The following is a 22,045-nucleotide window of genomic DNA, read 5'->3' on the forward strand; positions in this document are numbered from 1 at the left end:
TGAGGTTGAAACGGCATTACGATGTCACTGGTCAGGATTTTGTGTCCCTTCATGTTTTTGCTTCTTTGATGATGTCGACTCATGTTTCCGTGTCTTGTCTTGTAATGAGCAGTGGTGGGCACAGCTAACCTAAAAGTTAGCGTCAATAACTGCTAAGCCGCTAACTAAAAAGTCAACTGTCTATAATGCTAAACCGATAAACTGCTAAAATATTTAGCTGAAGCTTGGATCCTGAAAAAAAAGACACACTTTCAGCTTGACCTCCTACTCCTGAAGGAGATGCTCGTTGCCTTCATGCAATGTGTCAGTTTCACTTACTGGATTAGTGTTACATATAGTAAGGATTTTTTTTTTTTTTTTTCCATTTTTGGCTGTCTTAAAGTTAGTGGAACTAAATTTCAAGGAAGCTATTTGGTCCACTGATGGTGGACTCTATGGTGGCTAAAAAGCTCATTTGTTAACTGTTAGATATGCTAATTAGCGGTTATCTGATTGGCTGAATTGCACCCACACTGGTGAGAAGCAATATGTATGATCTTCTATTTCACAAAAACAAGGGCTTACAAACATGCTAAACTGTACAAACAACCAGTAGACAATGTAGAGGTGATCAACCACTGATTGCTCTTATTTGTCTTCAGTCTTCCAGCCATGCTACACAACAAAAAAGACAGACTATGTCCCTTTTGGGCTACTTTATCAACATGGTGGTGCAACATAGTGGTTTCCATGAGGGAACCCACTCCCATGTAGATATGAAAGGCTCATTCTAAGCTTATGAAAACTAGGGTACCAAAACCCAGTATTAAAGGAGCCGCGGGGCTCAATTATTAAAGACAAGATTATCTGCAATCTCCAGCTGTTAATGGTACTGCTTTCGGTACTGCAAAATAAACTGGTGCATTTTCACTGTGCTGAAGAGCGCTCTCTTGCTGTCTCTCTCAGCATGCATGTGGAGCAGCTTCTACTCTTGCAAGCACGTGCGCACACACACACACACACACACACAACCTGCTGAGAAGTTACTGATAAGCCCCAACATTGACGGTACTGCTTTCTGTACTCGAAGATAAACTGACATGTTTTTGCACCTGATGCGTTCACTGCACGTCGGCCATTTTAAAGTGTCACCAATTATCGCCTCGTTTTTGCTTAAAACTGACTTTAGAATGATTTAAGAGGTTTTACTTTGTCATGTGATGGTTTTTCATTTACTCATATTTGCAGACAGTCTGAGTAAATCATGGGACCCACCGATTGTTCAGCTAAGGCTAAGATAACGTTAGTTGATTAAACTGGTGTGGTATACACCATAAAAGAAGAAAGGGTGCGCTTGACTTTATTCACAGGCACGTTTGGAGAAGCAATGCAGTTCCCGAGGGGGCCGACCACAGAGCCGTATATGAGTGGGGCCAACCCTGTAATGAAAATAAAGGTTTCAAAATAAAGATTAATTAAAATGCAGATTAATTATTTCAAAATCATATGATGTGATTTTCTGTTTTTTTTTTTTTCAGATTCTGTCTCTCACAGTTGAAGTGTACCTACGATAAAAATTACAGACCTCTCCATTCTTTGTAAAACCTGCAAAATCAACAGTGGCTCAAATACTTATTTGTCTCACTGTAAATAAAAACATAGAAATTATCCTGGTTCCACATCTGAGTTAAAATTGAACAAACTCTTCCTTGACTCAAAGTCTACCTCTCCACCAAGTCAAGTCTAGTTTGGGGGCGATGGCCTGGTACTGCACTTCAACACATCCATGACACCACAGAACTGCCTTGCACCCTGGATGGCAACCAATCTCTCCACTATACATCATAAAAATCTGTTTATGTTTTTTGACATATTCTGCTGTCAGTCAAACAAACAGACAACAAATGTGGCCTTAAACAGATGGGCCCAACCATGCAGCTTGTTGGAACTGCTCACTGATTCAGAGAGAACTCGCTTTCATCGCTGAAATGGGTTTTCTAGGACCAGAGAAAAAAACTACACCCAAGGAAGACTCATTTGACAAATGCTGCATTTGAAATGGCGCAAAACCACAGTCACAAAAATGAATGAAAAAACTTGAGTCTGCAGCACTTCAGTTCTGTAACAACACGATGCTTTTAACCCTTTATTGTTTACTGCTGTGGTTCATGAAATCATTCATTTAAACTTTGAAAGTTTGACTTTGTTGCATCACATACGTATAGTAGGTTAGGTCTGTGGTGGAATTTGTTTACAAGCCTTGGCTGTTGTGAAATTTTCCCCATCAAGATATGTTGGGGTAAGGTTTTGGTTGCAAACTGTTTGCCCGTCTCTGCTGGCCTGGAACTGGGACTGAGAAAAGATGAGCAGCTGATCCCATCGGAAATGACAGAACTGCCCCTGTTACTGTGTGACCTAAAATAAAATTTGACAAAGTTACCAGATCCACATAAATAACTTCAATTAAAGCCACTTTGTCTGAGCCCAAGCAGCTGTTATATTTAATTTATTGTTATTTGAGTCTATCTAAAACACACACACACACACACAGCTTGTTTGTCAGTGTGGCGGTGAGCAGTGTACTTATAAGTAAAGGAAGCCTTGCATTATCTCCAGCATCGTCTCCCTCTGTTCCTGTGGTGACTCAATCTGAGGTGAAATTGTTGAAGTTCACTGGGCCTTAGACTTTGTGTTTTGTGGTGTCCAAAAGCAGTGCTGTCCATCACCAAAAAATAAATAAATAAATATATAACAGACAGGCCTACTACTGCACAAGCTGCTGCTTTGGACATTCCTTGCCACCTTTTTATCATTCACTCAATCACTGTGATGTGGTGTTTGTGGAGGGTGAATCCTTCTTAATGCTATGCACACACACACACACACACACACACACAGATTATGATTGTAATCCTTTTTCCAGGCACAGAAAACTCTTAAATGTAGGGTTGTAAAAGAAAAGGTGCAACACTCTACAACACTGAATCTCTTTCAACTGCTGTTTTACTGCAGCCCGTGTTCCCAGAACTAATGTAAAACAGCCCGACCAGTTTAGTAAAAAACAGTTTTACAATCATATCAAAAAGGCTGCACAGTGGCACACAGCGACACACACTGGCACACAGTGGCACACAGCAACACACATTGCCACATTGTGGCACACAGCGACACACACTGACGCATAGTGGCACACAGTCAAACAGTGGCACACAGTGGCACATAGTGGCACACAGCAACACACACTGACGCATAGTGGCACACAGTCAAACAGTGGCACACAGTGGCACATAGTGGCACACAGCAACACACATTGCCACATATTGGCACACAGCGACACACACTGGCACAAAGTGGCACACAGAAACACACATTGCCACATATTGGCACACAGCGACACACACTGGCACATAGTGGCACACAGCAACACACATTGCCACATATTGGCACACAGCGACACACACTTGCACATAGTGGCACACAGTGGCACACAGCAACACACATTGCCACATATTGGCACACAGCGACACACACTGGCACATAGGGGCACACAGTGGCACACAGCAACACACATTGCCACATATTGTCACACAGCAACACACACTGGCACATAGGGGCACACAGTGGCACACATTGCCACATACTGGCACATAGTGGCTGTGACGGTCCCGCCGTCCTGTAGCGGGGCGGGCCCATAATCAGGGGCACCTGGGCCCGGTGTCCCTGTCTCTTATTAAAGTGGGCCCAACTAATTCATTTTATTCTCTCCCTCTCTCTTTCTAGGACGTCTCACTGCGCCGACCGGCAACAGAGCACCTTTTAATTTATTGATTTAAAAATTGTTGTAAATAAATACTTCTATTTTTCTAATCCTCTCGTTTGTGTCTCCTCCTTGTCACTGTCCTCTGAGCCACGGGCACGTGACAAGAGTGGGGACTCGTCCTTTAAATTTAATTTTTGTAGTCACCGCGTTTAGTTTTCGTAAATTTGGTTAAAGTTTGTTTTTAGGCCTGTTTTTTGTGTTGGGGCTTTGCCGCGCGCTGATTACATGATTAGAATCTGGTGCGCACCTGCTGATTGCGCGTTCGTTCGTTTGTTTGTTTGTTTGTGGAGACACGCGAGAGGTCTGAAACCAAATTGTGTTTTTTTTGTTTGTTTTTTTATCTGAGGTGAAGTTAAGTGCTGTCTCGTGCTGCATGCTGTTTCGGAGTCCTTCGTTAGGCTTTAGTGGCTTTTCTCATGAGGAGATTTGCCTGCTTTTGTTTTGTGAAGGCAGCGGTGAACGTGGCTACAAGCTTCGGCTTGGGAGCGCGTCCGTGGTGTTCTGGTGGTTGTCAGCTTGCTGGTCGCTGTTCAGACCCATCGGGTTTTAGCGCATAAATACCCACCATATGAGACCGCAAGAAGACTAGGTTAAGCAGGTAGATTTGGGTTAAGTAGTTCAGGGCGGGGGACTCCGAGGGACGCGCTGGCCCTCAGCCTCGGTGATGTGAGTTTGGCAGTTTGCATTCAGTTCGGTTCACATTACTTTTTTTTGTAACCATGGCTTCTGTGTCGCATTTTTTTCTCCACTCCTGAAAGTTTTTTGGAAAATTGTCAAAAGCAACATTTATTGCAGATAGTTAAACACTATGGCATTACAGTGGGAAATAATACATGCAAAGATGATGTTAGAGCAGACCTGGGCAAACTGCGGCCCGGGGGCCACATGCGGCCCTTTGCATGTCTCTGTCCGGCCCTCATGAGGTCTGTGATTATTATTACATATATTAAAAATGTCAAGCTTGTGTGTTGCAAATCATTAGAGAGGTTTATTTAGGTATATTTAAATATTTGCATATTATTACAATAATAAAAATTACCTATAAAAGCTATTAAATAGGTAATTTTTTGTAAAATTTGTAATGGGAGACAGTCGCATTATCGATGGTGTGGCCCTTGGGCATAATTCAGGTTCCCTATGTGGGCCCTTGTAAAAATTAATTGCCCACCCCTGTTAGAGATATAATCACTGCTGCGCTTTTTAATAAAGGCGTCCTGAGAGGGGGAGAGCAACAGTCGGGTTTATGTCAATTCTAAACCCGAGTTGTCTGTTTCGTTTGATGGACTGAGTTTTGAGCAGCGTAAGGAATTAATGTTGCTGCAAATTGAATAAGAGAAAAGCAGAAAAGATGCTGAACTTCAATTGGAACAAATGAGACTGAGAACTGAAGCTGAAAAAGAGGTTCAATTGGAACGTGTCAGACAAGAGACTGAAAAAATGAGATTGGAATTGGAACACTATAAACTGAATTTGATTCGGGAAAGGTTATGGGTGAGGTGAGTGAAGAATCATTTTCCTCTGCTGTTTGTAGGCCTGCTCCTAACTTGTTTGACGTGGGTGCTTGTCTGCACCTAATGCCAAAGTTTAATGAAAAAGATCCAGATACTTTTTTCGTTCTGTTTGAGCGCATTGCAGATGTTAAAAATTGGGTGGATTGTGATAGAGATTTGTTGTTGCAGTCCGTGTTTACTGGTCGTGCCCAGGAGGCTTATTCTGTGTTGAGCGCTGCAGAGTGTCTGGATTATACCAAAATAAAGGCTGCGGTTCTAAAATCCTACAAATTAGTCCCAGAAGCTTATCGCCAGAAATTCAGGAATTTTGAGAAAAATGAACGTGAAACTCACGTGGAATTCGTTAGAGATTTAACCTGTCAATTTAATCGTTGGTGTTCTGCTTTGAATATTGACACTTTAAGGTTTGTCAGTTGATGATCTTGGAGCAGTTTAAGAACTGTATTCCTCAGCATGTAGCTACTTATGTTACTGAACAGAAACCCAGCACTGCTCTGAAGGCAGCGGAGCTGGCAGATTTTGTCCTGACTCACAAGGGGGCTGTGCGTGAAAATTTGTTCCGTCTAGGACCAAGCCTATAGTCAGTGAAAGTTGCTTCTACTCGCAGACCTTTGTGCAGGGTCGCTGTGCTTCTCTAGCAGGTGTAACTATTGTCAGGCAACGGTCCACTGGAAGTCTCAGTGTCCTGTGCTCAAGTCTAAAAGCAGGCGTAAAATGTACGTACCTTCAGCTCCTGCTCTGTTAGCTTCAAACAATAAGTCCAGGGAAAAGTTCGATAAAGCTTTTGCTCCTTTTATCCATGATGCGTATGTGTCCATTGTGGGGAGCGAGCAGCGCGTTCATATTAAGATGCTGCGTGACACAGGGGCTAAACATTCATTTATAGTGGCTTCTGTGCTTCCATTCTCCTCTGCTACAGAAACGGGTGACTGTCCTTATGCATGGGATGGAGCTGGGTGTGGTCTCCGTGCCGAGGCACACAATTATGTTAGAATGTGGGTTTATTAATGGTCTGCTGATTGTAGGCATGCACCCCGCTCTGCCGCTTCCTGGGGTTTGATTGATTTTTAGGCAATGATTTGGTTGGTAATGCGGTGTGGACGAGGACCCCTTTGCTCGTGGTGACCTCTGAGCCACACGCATGGGCTCTGTTTGAAGAGCAGTGTCCAGAGGTGTTTCTGGCTTGTCGTGACGCAACGCTCAATTTCGTGCGTCTGAGTCGGATGTGCTTGAGAGCTCAGTCTTGTTGCCCAAGCTCCCCACATCTCTCTGTGAAGGAATGGAGTCAGCATCAAAAGTCTGATCCAACTCTTTCAGTTTTGTTTAAAAATGTTCTTCCAGGTGACAAGGTACAGAGTGTTGCTCATGGGTACTTCATGCAGGAGGGTCTGTTGGTGCACAAGTGGGTCCCATGTCATGGTGACTTCGTTGGTGAGCCCATTTTTCAGATTGTTGTTCCTGAGATGTTTTGTGATGATGTGCTCAGAGTTGCCCATGATGACTCTGGTCACTTAGGTGTGAAAAAAACGTTGAAAGCGTTGTTTCTACAGGCGTTCAGTTTAGACATTCGTCATATTAAAGGTTCTGATAACTTGTTGGCTGATGCTTTGTCACGTGCACCAGTTTAAAAAAGGAAAAAGCAAAGTTGCCTTAATTTTTGTGCCTGTCTCTCTTCTGCCTCTCCTCAGTTTCAGGCGCCGGAACTCTGGAGGTGCAGCAGAGGACGTGTGCTAAGCTTGTGACTTTACCAATTGGTGTCATCTTTAGCCTTGTATAGCTAAGTCTAATTTGATTCCTTGTAAATCGTAGAATTTCTCTTGTTTGATAATGGAAAATAAAAGAAAAAAACTTAGTCCTATCAGATTTTAAAGTAGTTTGTAAAGGAAAAAAATGTATAGCTGAATATAGGTAAGCTGTAAATATTGCAACAAAAAATAATGTAGTACTACTAAAAACAAAAACTGTGCTGTTTACAATTGGTTTGGAAAGTCCTTAGGTGGACTTCCCTTTTGAAGGGGAGGGTGTGACGGTCCCGCCGTTCTGTAGCGGGTCGGGCCCATAATCAGGGGCACCTGGGCCCGGTGTCCCTGTCTCTTTAAGTGGGCCCAACTAATTCATTTTGTTCTCTCCCTCTTTCTAGGACGTCTCGCTGCGCCGACAGGTAACAGAGCGCCTTTTTGCACAGCTGCACATTTTTGCACCTTTTAATTTATTGATTTAAAAACTGTTGTAAATAAATACTTCTATTTTTCTAATCCTCTTGTGTCTCCTCCTTGTCACTGTCCCCTGAGCCACGGGCACGTGACAGTGGCACACAGTCAAATAGTGGCACACAGTCAAATAGTGGCACACAGCGGCACACACTGTGCTGCATAGTGGCACAACAGCGACACAGCAGAAGCACATCATCAAACGCACAGAGGTCCTGATGTTGGAGAGCCTTCTACAAATTTGCGCAAAAACATCATCTCAGACAGTCCTCCAAACTCACCTTCACGACACTCTTGTCCCACAAACCCTGGGCAGCATCTCCACTCCAGTGCAGTCACTTGTTTGTAGGCCACCTTGAAGGATGGCCTGATCAGGGTCCTGTAGCTGTAACACAGCAGTAGATACACACTGAACACTGAACTGGCAAATTATGACTGGTATCAAAATCAGGATCATAAAAGAAGTGATGAGAAAAGAGCAGTAATTTGCTGAAAGGGAGGAGAGGATGAGGATACCTGATGATTTTGGAACAGGGTCCGGGCCATCTGCAGCCCTGAAACACCCTCTGTACTGTGGTCTCTGTCCCATTGTGCACTTGACAGGACACTGTCCTGGACACAGCATACTGACACCAGTTCCTACAGCACAGAAAGAAAGAACATGAGGGGATGTAACCTCAGCATTCGGGGAAAACCCACCTTTTATAGTCGGCTGATTTCTAACTAACTCACAGTATGCCAGCACTGAACTATTTTCGGATTTGTAAATGCCCTTACCTGAGCTGGGTACGGAAGCCGGTACCCGGCGGTCCGGTGGTGCCGTCCTGTTCCGATTTGACGCGCTGCCGCTGCAGCGTGATGGCTGGAAAGTGATAAACAAACCCGGTTCCCAGCGAAAGACAAACCAAACCCATCCACATGCACAACACGTAGACGAACGAAACTGCCATAACTTCCTTTTATTTATCCCTCATCCGAGGTCTCAGATTTTTAAAGCGAAATCCAAGTCCTTTTTCAGCAGAGGACAGTACCTGAACGAAATTCCACAAAAACCCTGCTGCAACCAAAGAGAAACAAATCCCTCTTAAGCGCCCCAGATGAATGACACTCGGCCTCTTCCTATGGAATAAGGCGGTTTTCTGACGTTTGACATCATGCCGAGAGCTGAGGAGTCAAATATCCAGCATGCGTAAAAAGCGCGCGGAGACGTGCAGGAGAAGCAATGCGTAAAAGCACAGCTGGTACTGATCGAAAAACCAACAGGCTTCATTCATTCAGACACAAAATATGAACGTTATGGCCACAAGTGGATTCAATGAACTATATTTACATGTTCCGGGCAGCACATCTGGTATCAATAACTGAGGTGAATTTTTATGTTTTATTGATTTATTATGTATTCTGAGATTTTTCTTTAAACGGTTTATACACAAGTTTAAAAAAGGGGGATTAAAAGTGATATTACCATCTCATATGCATGGCACTGAATAATAAATATCACTTTGTCATATTGTTCTTGTTGACTGTGGTTCACTACGAAACAGACTGACTACACGTAGTTTTACCGGTCTAATTTTTTTTTTCAATCAGATATCAGTTGCCTTCTTTCGGACATAATTATTATTTATGTAATATTATTATTAATATTAATATAACAACTTTCTGAGCGTTTCAACGGACCGTGTTGTGTAAACTACTGCCCCCTGCTGACCAAAGAGGTCTCATGCACACATTTTCATTATTGATCCATCTATCTATTTAGGTATGTCTTTTCACGCTCACATTCATCCATTCTTTCATTTTCTGGTGCTTATGACGTGGGGACACTGAACACAGCAGCCTTTCCTCTTTTGCTGTGTGACGCGCAGATCCACTGCACGAGAATCACCACGTAGCCTTCAAACGAGTTGCCAGGCACGTGTATTGTAAGAAATATTGAGCTTTCGTGTACGTATGCGCGCGGGAGTGTAAATTCGCTTGGACTTGAGGGTCACCTTTTGTTTATTTATTTGGGCATATATAGTAATTGCCACACGCGTTCTAATCGATTACCCATTTGAATGCTAAAATGAACGTATTTCTTTGCAAGAAAGTCACGTGTTTGTTTTACCTCTTTATTATTGTAGGGGTTGCTTCAATTCTATTAATTCAGGGAGGAAAATTATCCAGTCTCGTATATCATTATTATTTTTATTGTTATGTTGTTATAAAGACTATATTAGATTCTTTTGTCCTTGTTTCTGTTGTGAGATCTGGCAACACTGCCTCTCTTTCTGTAAGCGATGGACGGCAGCGGCAAGATGGCAGATAAAACAGACGTGGAGGAGACAGAAACGCCTTTTGAACGTTACGTTGAGTCGTTGCGTTCTCATGTGGAACACCAAGATCCTGTTTTCGTGATCGGAGTGATCGTGGCTTTGGCGGCTGTTATTGTCACCTGTGGTAAGATGCTAATGTTCGCTGTGCTAGGTCAGGCCTAGCTAGCATGCTTAGTTAGAAGGTTTCGGGTTACTGAGCAACAGGACATCCAGTTTTTTTTTTTTTTGTTATTTAATATGCAAGGCTGTAGTTCCAGTTTAATTAGTGTTTGTTGATGTGTGTGTGTGTAAGGTTTGTTGGAAGGATGAATTCGGAAGCTAATGCTAACTTGCAGGTGTCAGCTGTGTAGCTCAGGTCAGCAGTCACAGCTGTTTGTGGTTCATACTTAAATCAAAAAAAGCTGGTGATCCGCCTTTCTGATTTTTCTGTTTCTAGTTTTTCTAAAGTATTTTATCACCAGCAAGTCTGTCAGGAGTGCTGTGCTGTTGGTCGGTCTGTGTGACGCTGGGAAAACGCTTCTTTTCATCAGGGTGAGGAACCACTGAGTCAGTCTTCACCTTTCAGTTTTATAAACCTGCTTTAGAAATAACTACACACTTCATCTGTTGGCAGCTGCTGTCAGGAAAGTTCAAGCAGACACAGACCTCCATCGCTGACAACAGTGCTCCATACAAAGCCAAAAATGACAGGGTAAGTTAGAGACGCATCTTGGAAATGAAACGTTTGTTTTCTGAGATGATATTTGATGTTGCTGCTTTCCTGTTGGTTTCAGGGCAGCACCTGGACTCTGATAGACCTGCCGGGACATGACAGTCTTCGGCCTCAGTATGTGGAGAAGTTCAAGTCTGCAGCCAGGTGAGTATGGCGCAACTCGTCTGGATAATGTGTAAAGCCCCTTTCACACCAGGGCTGCTCCCAGTTGCTTCCTGTGGTGTCATGACGACACAGGAGTTTCTGCATCAGGTGCGCGTAGCTGGGGGCACAGAGGAGGTGAGAACGCAGCCTGCAGCTTCTCTGCACAGAGAAGTCAGAGTGCACAGTTTGGCTGCAGACAGACTGTGCACTCTGACTTCTCTTCTACTTGTTGTGCTGAGCCGCAGGGCTGCGCTCTGAGTTCTGTTATAGTTTATCTTTCCTCCCTTGACCGTGAAATGCGCGCGCACACGAACCGTTCTTAAGCAAATGTGGAGATGTCTGGAGTTCTGCTTGATGTTGACATGTCCTGTCTCAGGACTTATGTCCTTTTTTGTCCTTTTATTAACCGTGATGTGAGAGTTTGAGCAGAGAACAAGGAACTAATGCCTGCAGCCAGACTTTTTTTTTTTTTTTTTTTCTTTTAATTGTTCACGTGCACGAACGTCCATGAGTGGACTAGAGATGTCCTGACTTCTTACTAGATATTTCTGGCAATCAGTCTGCATTTTTTCCTATGGTTTTTTTTTTTTTTTCCAGCGTGTAGTTTTTACTGCATTAAATACACGGTATAAAAACTATCCTGCGTGATTTATACTGCAGGAACAATGGAACACAGCAGGAATCATAAATTGGCTTCCGAGTCACGCCGGGCAACGCCTCTTTGCCCCGACTTGCGCTGGAACCACTTCCTTTCTGCGTCGAGTACAGGACGCCAAAAAAATTAAACGGGTTAAATTTTTCGGCGCCCGACTTGCTTCCTCCTTTGCGCCCCTCGCGCTGTTGTGGCGCTGAGCTGCATCGTCTCGGCGCTGAGTTGCTTCCACGTGGCGTCGTCATAATGACGCACGGAGCAACTGGGAGCACCCCCGGTGTGAAAGGGGCTTTCGTCTCACACAGACACCAAGCTTGTGGCATTTAGCACTTGCCACTGTCCACCACTAACGTTATGTACGTCCACTTCTGGTTGACTCACCGTGTGCAGTATTGATGCTTTGTTACAATTACTGAAAATTTAGTGCAAAGAAGTAGTTGCTCATGGTAAAATAGCTGCCGAATTACAGAGGGAACATGGTGAATCAGAGGAGCACGTTGACTCAGCCAAGGTAAAGAGCTCAGAACGGTCACAGCCATATGATTTTGGCTGCTGCTCCTCACTGCTGAAAGATGGTGATGTAGCAGTAGATCAGCCTGATGTGATCAATGCTGAATATGGGGAGAGAAATGCTCCTGCATTCAACAGCCAGTGTTACCAGGAGAAATGTCCTCATGTTTGAGGGAACATTTCATTGAAGAAACATACTGAACTTGAAAATATGGAAACGGAACAATATGGGCAGACCCTCAGTTGGCTGTCTGTGTTTGAGGCAAAGAGGAAACAGTGAGCCAGGTAGTTAAAGCGAGTAAACAAATTATTTAAATTACAAAATTTAGGACAATTAATGGAATTGGGTTAATTTACCCTTTACTTCTGAATCATGAACCTAAAAGTAAAAGTTTACTGATGTGCATTTGTGTTGAATCGCTGTCCCAGGATGAGATCTGTGCGTATTTGAGTTCACACAGAAGATGCCACTATCTTTTAAATTGGTGTTATATATGAATTAGTGTAAAATTTCATAGATGAGATGGGCACCGAATAGCAACACTGCATACATCGGTTTCAAATCTGTACAGAGCGAGGTTTTATCAGAAGCTGTCATTTGTGCAAAAGTAAAACCAACTTAAAATGGACAAAATATTGAAGGATGTCTGGTTCCACATGTTGGGCAACATAAACAGACAAAAACAAAACACTTAACATGCTGCACAGTAACTTCATCCCAACGAGAATGACGAGATGTAATCCAATTCATCAACGTTTAATGAAAAAAGAGGGTTTACATTTTGTCTCACAGTGCTTAAGTGGCTGACAGCAGCTCTGTGATGCTCAGACTAAAGCTTCTGTACTGAACTTGTACTGAACCGTGACGTGTAAACACAAATATAAACTGAACCGTGACAAATGTAATATATATATATTCCAGGAAAGTCACCCTTGCAGAGTGACTTTCCTCGAAGGGGCTTTGCAGGAAAGTCACTCTGCAAGGCCTACAGCCTCCTGGGCATCACCGAAGCACGCAAGAGAAAGGTCATCACTGCAGCATCTGAGGCTGCAGAGAGAGCCTCACGGTGGCTGTGGATCAGGAGGGACAACCAGTGGGCGATGGCTTCTTGGACACAGGCCGGGAATTGATCACTCCCGGTCGGGTTGCCTGGGTGAGGGGGTCTGAAGTTGAAAGACCCGAAACCCCCCATGACCCCAGGTCAGGTACTATCACTGATGATGTGTCCAAGAATTTGCATTAATAGATGATATAATAATAATAATACATTTTGTTTGTAATGCACTTTACATTCATGGAATCTCAAAAGTGCTACAGAGCAGAGACTAAAAACAATGTACAGGGTCAAAAACAATAAAATATATTCATAAAACATAACCAGACAGATAAAATCAAACATTTTAAACATTTTTAACATTTTTAAAAGGCCCTTTTAAATAAAAATGTCTTGAGGCCTTTTTTAAATGCCCCCACACTCTGTGGGGCCCTCAGGGTCTTTGGTAGGGCATTCCAGAGCTGTGGGGCGACTACCTGGAAGGCCCTGTCTCCCATGGTGGAGAGCTTGGATCTGGGCTGGTGCAAGCGGTAGGTGGACGTGGTGGAGCGGAGGGTTCTTGGGGTGGTGTGTGGCGTGAGGAGTTCACTAAGGTAAGCAGGGGCAGTTCCATGTATGCATTGGTGTGTAAGAAGACAGAGTTTGTACTGAATTCTTTGTTGAATGGGTAGCCAATGAAGGGATCTGAGGACTGGAGTGATGTGGTCATATTTGCGCCTCCTCGTCAGGACCCGGGCAGCACAGTTCTGAATGTGCTGCAGCTTTTGTAGACTTTTGCCGGGGATCCCGACGAGGAGGGCGTTGCAGTAGTCCAATCTGGAGGAGACAAAGGCATGGATCAACTTCTCTGCGTCGGATTGGGAGAGGGAGGGGCGGAGTTTTGCGATATTTTTAAGGTGGAGGAAAGAGACCTTGTAGAGGTGACGGATGTGAGAGTCGAATGTGAGATGTGAATCAAATCTGACACCAAGGTTTGTAACGGATGAGGACAGGGAAATGTTATGGTCAAAGATCGAGATACTGTTTAGGTTTGAGAAGGACTGGGTTTGGTGAAGGGTACCAATAAGGATGGCTTCTGGTTTGCTGCTGTTCAGTTGAAGCCATCCATGCCCTTATCTCCTCCAGGCAACAGTGAAGTGCAGATGGCAGAACTGTGGTGGGAGTAGGGTCCATTTTTATATACAGCTGTGTGTCTGCGTAACAATGAAAAGAAACCTTGTGTTTATTGATTATCTGACCGAGTGGGAGCATGTAGATAGTGAAAAGGGTCGGCCCGAGGACCGACCCTTGAGGCACTCCGCAGCTAACTGTAGGAGGTGATGATTTGGACTGTCCTAGGGTCACAAACTCTGTCCTGCCCGTGAGGTATGACATGAACCAGTTGAGTGTGGTCCCAGTAAGTCCAGCTATAGACTGGAGGCGATGAAGTAGGATGGTGTGGTCCACGGTGTCAAAAGCAGATGATAAATCCAGTAGTAAGAGGAGTGATGGTGAGCCCTGGTCCACAGTCATAAGCAAGTCGTTCACGACGCGGACCAGGGCTGTCTCTGTACTGTGAGCTGATCGAAAACCGGGCTGAAATTTTTCATACACGTTATGGATGTGAAGATGACTGTGGAGTTGGGCTGCTACAACTTTTTCCTGGACTTTGGAAAGAAACGGCAGGTGTATATATATATATATATATATATATATATTTTTTTTTTTTTTTTTTTTATTGCAGGAAATGAAAATGGCAAACACAGTTGAAATCGTTATTTTTGTATAATGCATTAAAAATGTTTTTCCACAGTGAGACATGTTATTCAAGACCATTAACCATTATATCAGTATTTATGTATTTATTTTTATTTATCTGTCTGTATTGGTCAGGGTGTACCAGTGTACTCACCTCAAATGGCCAGCCACAGAAAGACTGTAACTCAACTGCTTGCTGTTGTGGAGGCTGTGTCTGTTTTGTTTGGAGAATTTTATTACAAACACCTGGAATAATACAGCTTGTTGTGTGGTGAAATGTTCTTCCAATTCATCCAAGACATTTCTGCTGTAATATTCACGCTGCCTGAAATTCTCCTATTTAATGTTGTGTGTTAACAGCATTGGCACCTGTCAGCAGCCTGATTCATTAAGCCCTGTTAATACACAATTACTGGGGAAAATAAACTTGCTTATTTAGAGTCGGCTCCTTTCTCTGCCCCTGACCAAGGCAGAGAAGGAGTCTACATCTAGAGTTGGTCACTGGGTGCCAGACTGGCTGCTCTTAGTGGTTAGATGGTGTCCAACTGTAATTAGAGTGGGTTAAATGCAGAGGACACATTTCATTGTATGTTTGTACGTACAATGGCATTCTATTTCTTTATGCATTAATGAGTTAATCATGAATCAGTGCAATATGGTGATGCCCAGATGTGGGCTTGATATCGGCTGTTCCAGGTCTCTATAGAAAACTTATGGGTGACATCATGCAGGCTTTGTCCAGTGTGTATATATACCGTCTGTGGTCTACAATGTAACTGCTGTGAAATCATCAAAATAACTTTGTTTGTCTGCTTTAACTGTTTGAATTGGAGGCTGTCCAGACTCCTGACACTTTTTCCCATTTGCTCTGCTCATGATGAAAAAATGGCATTAATTGGTCATTTACTAACTTGCCACGCACACACCATCTGTGTGAGAGAGGCTTTACTTAGAGAAAGGCTGTAATAATCTGTGTATTTATTTATTTACCTTTTGTCATATTGTTCTCATCATTACTGTCCAATGACCTGTCCTTTTCAGAGCCATCGTGTTTGTAGTGGACAGTGCTATCTTCCAGAAGGAAGTGAGAGATGTAGCAGAGTTTCTGTACGTCTTGTTGACTGACACTGTAATCTGCAGGAATGCGCCAATGCTAGTGGTGGCATGCAACAAACAAGGTGAAGCACCTCTTTGCCAGAAACACCAAAAATAGTTTGCGCCTCACTTCTGTTCACATTCATGTTCCTCCTAATGCTGGTATACCCAACCCCACAAGGGTTTGCATTAGAATTTTTGGCCACTGAGTTCTAGGACACACTAGGTATTGAAAATGTGAGTCCCAAGGCCCAGTACTGTGTCCCAGCACCTCGAGTGCCAAATTTAGTATATAGAGCTGCTTATTTCAGGAGCTACTCAAGTGTGCTGCAGGGTGCTAAGAAAGGGGCAAATGATGCCATGAAAGCAAAGTGAGTGTAAGATTATGTAGTTTTATATCTGAAAAAGGCAACATAAACAAAAGTAAATCCTTAACACTGCAGGTCTTTTTATTTTAATTTTTTTTGCTCGTTCAGAATGAGCTGGAAATTTGTTAAAATGAAGCAGAATAAAATAAATATTCTGTCTACTGTAAGAGCCACAACTTGAGCCAGTTTAACTTGAATATGATGCACACTTCATATTTCATTTTGTTTATATATATATATATATATATATACGAGGGCTGTCAATAAAGTTACGGTCCTTTTTATTTTTTTCAAAAACTATATGGATTTCATTCATATGTTTTTACGTCAGACATGCTTGAACCCTCGTGCGCATGTGTGAGTTTTTCCACGCCTGTCGGTGACGTCATTCGCCTGTGAGCACTCCTTGTGGGAGGAGTCGTCCAGCCCCTCGTCGGAATTCCTTTGTCTGAGAAGTTGCTGAGGGACTGGCGCTTTGTTTGATCAAAATTTTTTCTAAACCTGTGAGACACATCGAAGTGGACACGGTTCGAAAAATTAAGCTGGTTTTCAGTGAAAATTTTAACGGCTGATGAGAGATTTTGAGGTGATTCTGTCGCTTTAAGGACTTTTCACAGTGCGAGACGTCGCTCAGCGCTCTCAGGCAGCGTCATCAGCCTGTTCAAGCTGAAAACCTCCACATTTCAGGCTCTATTGATCCAGGACGTCGTGAGAGAACAGAGAAGTTTCAGAAGAAGTCGGTTTCAGCATTTTATCCGGATATTCCACTGTTAAAGGAGATTTTTTTAATGAAAGACGTGCGGACGGGTCCGCGCGTCGGGACGCAGCCGCCGCGACGCTCCGCCACAGGAAAAACACCTCTGTTGAAAGCCTTAAGGACAAGTTGGAACATGTCCTGCCTGTTAAACAATTTCTCATATACTCACGCCACTGAAAGCCATCAAAAGCCGCCTGGATTTTACAAATGGTTATCAACACGGAGGTGTTTTTCCTGTGCCGCCGCACCGCGTCGGCTGCGTCCCGACGCGCGGACCTGTCCGCACGTCTTTCATTAAAAAAATCTCCTTTAACAGTGGAATATCCGGATAAAATGCTGAAACCGACTTCTTCTGAAACTTCTCTGTTCTCTCACGACGTCCTGGATCAATAGAGCCTGAAATGTGGAGGTTTTTAGCTTGAACAGGCTGATGACGGCGGCTGAGAGCGCTGAGCGACGTCTCGCACCGTGGGAAGTCCTTAAAGCGACAGAATCACCTCAAAATCTCTCATCAGCTGTTAAAATTTTCACTGAAAACCAGCTTAATTTTTCGAACCGTGTCCACTTCGATGTGTCTCACAGGTTTAGAAAAAATTTTGATCAAACAACGCGCCAGTCTCTCAGCAACTTCTCAGACAAAGGAATTCCGACGAGGGGCTGGACGACTCCTCCCACAAGGAGTGCTCACAGGCGAATGACGTCACCGACAGGCATGGAAAAACTCACGCATGCGCACGAGGGTTCAAGCATGTCTGACGTAAAAACATATGAATGAAATCCATATAGTTTTTGAAAAAAATAAAAGGACCGTTACTTTATTGACAGCCCTCGTATATATATACAAACAAAATAGAATGTAAAATAATAGTGTGTGTGTGTGTGTGATAACAAGAACCTAAACAATGTATAAATACATTTACACAGTCAATTCAATTTCTTTTCATTTATATAGCGTCAAATCACAAAATTGCCTCAAGGTGCCTCACACAAGTAAGGTCTAACCTTACCAACCCCCAGAGCAAGCACACAGGCGACAGTGGTAAGGAAAACTCCCTCTGAGAAGAAACTTCAAGCAGACCAGACTCAAAGGGACGACCCTCTGCTTGGGCCATGCTACTGACACAATTCACAAAATGAATATACAGGAAATGTTGCTGGTGTACAGGACAGGAGGGTTACAGAAACAGACACCACACTGATCTCTGGATGGAGCCCCACCTCAAACAGAGAGAAAAAACAGAATCAGGCATCAGAAAGACAACAAATACAGTGTAATTTGTCAGCATTAAGTAACAAGAAAAACAGAAGAAATACTAAGGTGATCGCCGGCCACTAGCCCTAAGCTTCACTAAAAGACCCATCGCAGATGAGTCCAGTAATTCTGATGTGGGCCTGTACAGTGCCTGTTAGCAGGAGGATAGCACGGACACGGGATGATGATCTGTGTCTCTGAAGCGACACAGATCAAAGGTATGATTTAGAATCACATTTCGTCATGCTGATGGTGAGCGAACACAAAGTATGCAATCGAGTGGTGGCTGCAGCTCTGTTCAGGTGCTTATGAAATGGGCCAATCTTTGTGATTGGAACAGTACATCCCTAATTTCAGTGAAGCTTCAAATAGAAGGAAGATGACTTTGGTCCATTGTCTTTTAGAGGAGATAATTAAACTTCTTTATTATTACGCAATGCCAAAATATGGCCATCGGGTATTGCATCGACTTTGCGTCTGTCTGTGTTCAGCATAAGTCCAGTCCTGTTACTGCCAGGGTCTCCAAATTCACAGGGAGCATTCTTGGGATACAAAAGGTCACACATTCTTTCTACACACTCTTTCATTGATTACATGGTCATACGGCCGACTTACTTTTTTTTTCTTTTCATATTCATCATATTTGTCAATTTTGTGCATAAACAGACCTGCTGGGTTCTTAAATACAGAAGTTAACCTGCTTGTTGATAAATATTTCATCACAAAAGATTTGGTACAGCCAGTTTGTAATGCATGTAAGTTACTCAGGTGGTGGGGTTGGGGGGTGTCATTTTGTGAGTTTTCTGACAGATCTGGCTTTGCCACTCTTCTTTTTTTTTATAGATATCACCATGGCAAAATCAGCTAAACTCATTCAGCAGCAGCTGGAAAAGGAATTGTGAGTCCCTATTATGTTTCTGTGTCTTTGAATGTTACACTTGGATGTCATCAGCTTTAGGCTCATTTGGTTTCTCTTCAGTTTTCTTTTATGTTCATTTTCAGCCATATTTCCACTTTCCCCTTCAGATTCTATTGTTAAGTTAATCTAACTTAATGTAATAATATTGTAACTAATAGTAACTTGAATTTAAACAATTTATAATGTTTTCATTCCATTAATAACTTAATTTGATGAAGTATGGGGGCAATGGAGAAGTTTAGAGCCTGACCCAGAAAAAGTAGGGCATTCTGAGAAACTGACATTTCTCAACATTGCACCCAGTGGGTCAAAACGTCACACATTCTTGAGAAATGTTGGTTTCTCAAAATGCAAAAGATGGAGCCCTATTTTTTTCTGGGTCAGGCTCAAAACTTGTCTCTCATATCACAGTTGAGGAAAGAAAGAAGTAGTGTAAAATTGCTTCCTTTACTGAATTGTTTTTAAATAGGCTTACATTTGGGGCATTAAAAAGGAGCTGTGGCTACCAAATTAAGGGTTTGGTGGTCGGTGTTGCCAGTGTTTAAAAATATTAGCATCTGTCCATTATAAGAGCTGCATGTATTGTGAACAGTGTGAGAGACACACACACACACACATATATACTCCCCTTTTTTAAAGATATAAATATTCTGTTGCTGTACAAAAACCTGAGTTTTTGTACCCTTATTTGATTGCTTATGGATAGAGAACAACCAACCACAGTGGCTCTGGAGGCAGAGGAGTAAATGAGGGACACTCAGTAAAATCAATTCAAATTTTGCCACACATTTCTGTCCGGCAGAATGTTTCTCTAGCAAAAAGCAAAAGGAGCAAAGGGCAAAAATGTTATTCATGTCTACAAGTATTACTGGGGTTGTGTTACTGGGGTTAATGGAGTTCCATGTAACAGGGCAGCAGTAAAAGAAGACACAGTGAACAGGTTGCAGGGAAATAACTGTTTAAAGCACATATCAACATTAGTGAGCTTTGGAAGTAAAATTTTTGGTCACAAGGGTAAAACAATGTTTGCTTGTTTGTGTACATTAAGTTAGTACAGCATAGTAGAAATGTTGCCCAGAAATGACAGCTGGTTTATTTTTGCATAAACCTATTCTTTAAGTCTCAGAATTAAAAATTATAACTGAACATTGCAGGTTATCAATGTTTTAATTGGATTAAAAATTAATGCATGATGTTGCACTATGGATAAAATCTGACTTTTTTTTTTTCTTCATTTCAACACTTTCCACTTGAGGAGTGCAACTAAATTATTTGGTATTTTAGAACTGGCATGCTACTTTACACTACAGCTACAGTTGTTGATATAAATTTACAGGTAACCCTTTCAAATTTAAAGGGAAAGTCTGGGATTTTTCAATCTGTGCCCTATTTATTAATGTTTTTTGGTTTGACTTTTCTCTTGAGACAAAAACAATGAAGATTGTTCCAGTAATTCCGTTAGAAGGCAAACATTGTCAAGGGCCAAACAGTTATACAATGCAAGTCTGTAGGGCAGTCCTTCTTAAATAGTGCACTGCCAGGGGGACCACGGGGAACATGCTGTTTTTTTTTGTTTGTTTTTTTTTTTGTTTTCTCTGTACTAGAAAAAAGTGTAATTCCACTACAGTAGGTGGCAGTGGCGCTCTCATTTTCAGAGTGTGCGCAGGGAGTATCGAGGACTCTAGCATAATGGAACACAGCTCTATGTAGGGTGTTTTTTTTTTTTTTGCACTACAGCGGAAAACAAGGAAAGACCGGTGTCTTAAAATGTTGGCAGCAGACAGCATGAAGCCAAATAAATTAAAGCGTCACTTAGACATTACACCCCAATCACGCAGATAAGCCGCTTGTTTTTGTTTTTTGTTTCTTCAGCGAAAACGTGCCAAATATTGCCAGAAATCATCCTGCTTTGTGAATGCTGCTTCAGTAAACCAGCGAGCACCACTGATCTCTATATACAACCCCTGGCAAAAATTATGGAATCACTGGCCTCGGAGGATGTTCATTCGGTTGTTTAATTTTGTAGAAAAAAAGCAGATCACAGACATGACACAAAACTAAAGTCATTTCAAATGGCAACTTTCTGGCTTTAAGAAACACTATAAGAAATCAGGAAAAAAAAAATTGTGGCAGTCAGTAACGGTTACTTTTTTAGACCAAGCAGAGGGAAAAAATTATGGAATCACTCAATTCTGAGGAAAAAATTATGGAATCATGAAAAACAAAAGAACGCTCCAACACATCACTAGTATTTTGTTGCACCACCTCTGGCTTTTATAACAGCTTGCAGTCTCTGAGGCATGGACTTAATGAGTGACAAACAGTACTCTTCATCAATCTGGCTCCAACTTTCTCTGATTGCTGTTGCCAGATCAGCTTTGCAGGTTGGAGCCTTGTCATGGACCATTTTCTTCAACTTCCACCAAAGATTTTCAATTGGATTAAGATCCGGACTATTTGCAGGCCATGACATTGACCCTATGTGTCTTTTTGCAAGGAATGTTTTCACAGTTTTTGCTCTATGGCAAGATGCATTATCATCTTGAAAAATGATTTCGTCATCCCCAAACATCCTTTCAATTGATGGGATAAGAAAAGTGTCCAAAATATCAAGAAACTTGTGCATTTATTGATGATGTAATGACAGCCATCTCCCCAGTGCCTTTACCTGACATGCAGCCCCATATCATCAATGACTGTGGAAATTTACATGTTCTCTTCAGGCAGTCATCTTTATAAATCTCATTGGAACGGCACCAAACAAAAGTTCCAGCATCATCACCTTGCCCAATGCAGATTCAAGATTCATCACTGAATATGACTTTCATCCACAGTCCACAATTGCTTTTCCTTAGCCCATTATAACCTTGTTTTTTCTGTTTAGGTGTTAATGATGGCTTTCATTTAGCTTTTCTGTATGTAAATCCCATTTCCTTTAGGCGGTTTCTTACAGTTCGGTCATAGACGTTGACTCCAGTTTCCTCCCATTCGTTCCTCATTTGTTTT

The 22,045-nt window shown here is 42.5% G+C and overlaps 2 protein-coding genes across 4 annotated transcripts in view; one reads left to right on the top strand and one right to left on the bottom strand.

Moving 5' to 3' along the window:
• The window catches only part of LOC117508539 (collagen alpha-1(XXVI) chain), a 99,960-nt gene extending 91,098 nt beyond the window's left edge, over positions 1-8,862 (bottom strand). Inside the window, exons 1-3 of the mRNA XM_034168320.1 lie at positions 8,298-8,862; positions 8,037-8,159; positions 7,802-7,905 (exon numbers count right to left, since the gene is read on the bottom strand). Coding sequence (XP_034024211.1) covers positions 7,802-7,905; positions 8,037-8,159; positions 8,298-8,470 — 400 coding nt within the window. The 5' untranslated portion in view covers positions 8,471-8,862. The remainder of the gene's footprint in view (positions 1-7,801; positions 7,906-8,036; positions 8,160-8,297) is intronic.
• Positions 1-22,045, top strand: part of srprb (SRP receptor subunit beta) — a 35,292-nt gene that overhangs the window by 10,579 nt on the left and 2,668 nt on the right. The window contains exons 3-8 of one of the 3 annotated variants that reach the window (XM_034168323.1): positions 9,814-9,962; positions 10,275-10,369; positions 10,452-10,529; positions 10,612-10,694; positions 15,690-15,826; positions 18,964-19,018. In XM_034168323.1, coding sequence (XP_034024214.1) covers positions 9,821-9,962; positions 10,275-10,369; positions 10,452-10,529; positions 10,612-10,694; positions 15,690-15,826; positions 18,964-19,018 — 590 coding nt within the window. In that variant the 5' untranslated portion in view covers positions 9,814-9,820. Of the gene's footprint in view, positions 1-9,779; positions 9,963-10,274; positions 10,370-10,451; positions 10,530-10,608; positions 10,695-15,689; positions 15,827-18,963; positions 19,019-22,045 lie in introns of those variants that run through there. The other 2 variants (XM_034168321.1, XM_034168322.1) reach the window with 2 other exon arrangements.

The sequence above is a fragment of the Thalassophryne amazonica genome, chromosome 4 (genome assembly GCF_902500255.1).
Source record: "Thalassophryne amazonica chromosome 4, fThaAma1.1, whole genome shotgun sequence".
In the NCBI taxonomy this organism is placed as follows: Eukaryota; Metazoa; Chordata; class Actinopteri; order Batrachoidiformes; family Batrachoididae; genus Thalassophryne; species Thalassophryne amazonica.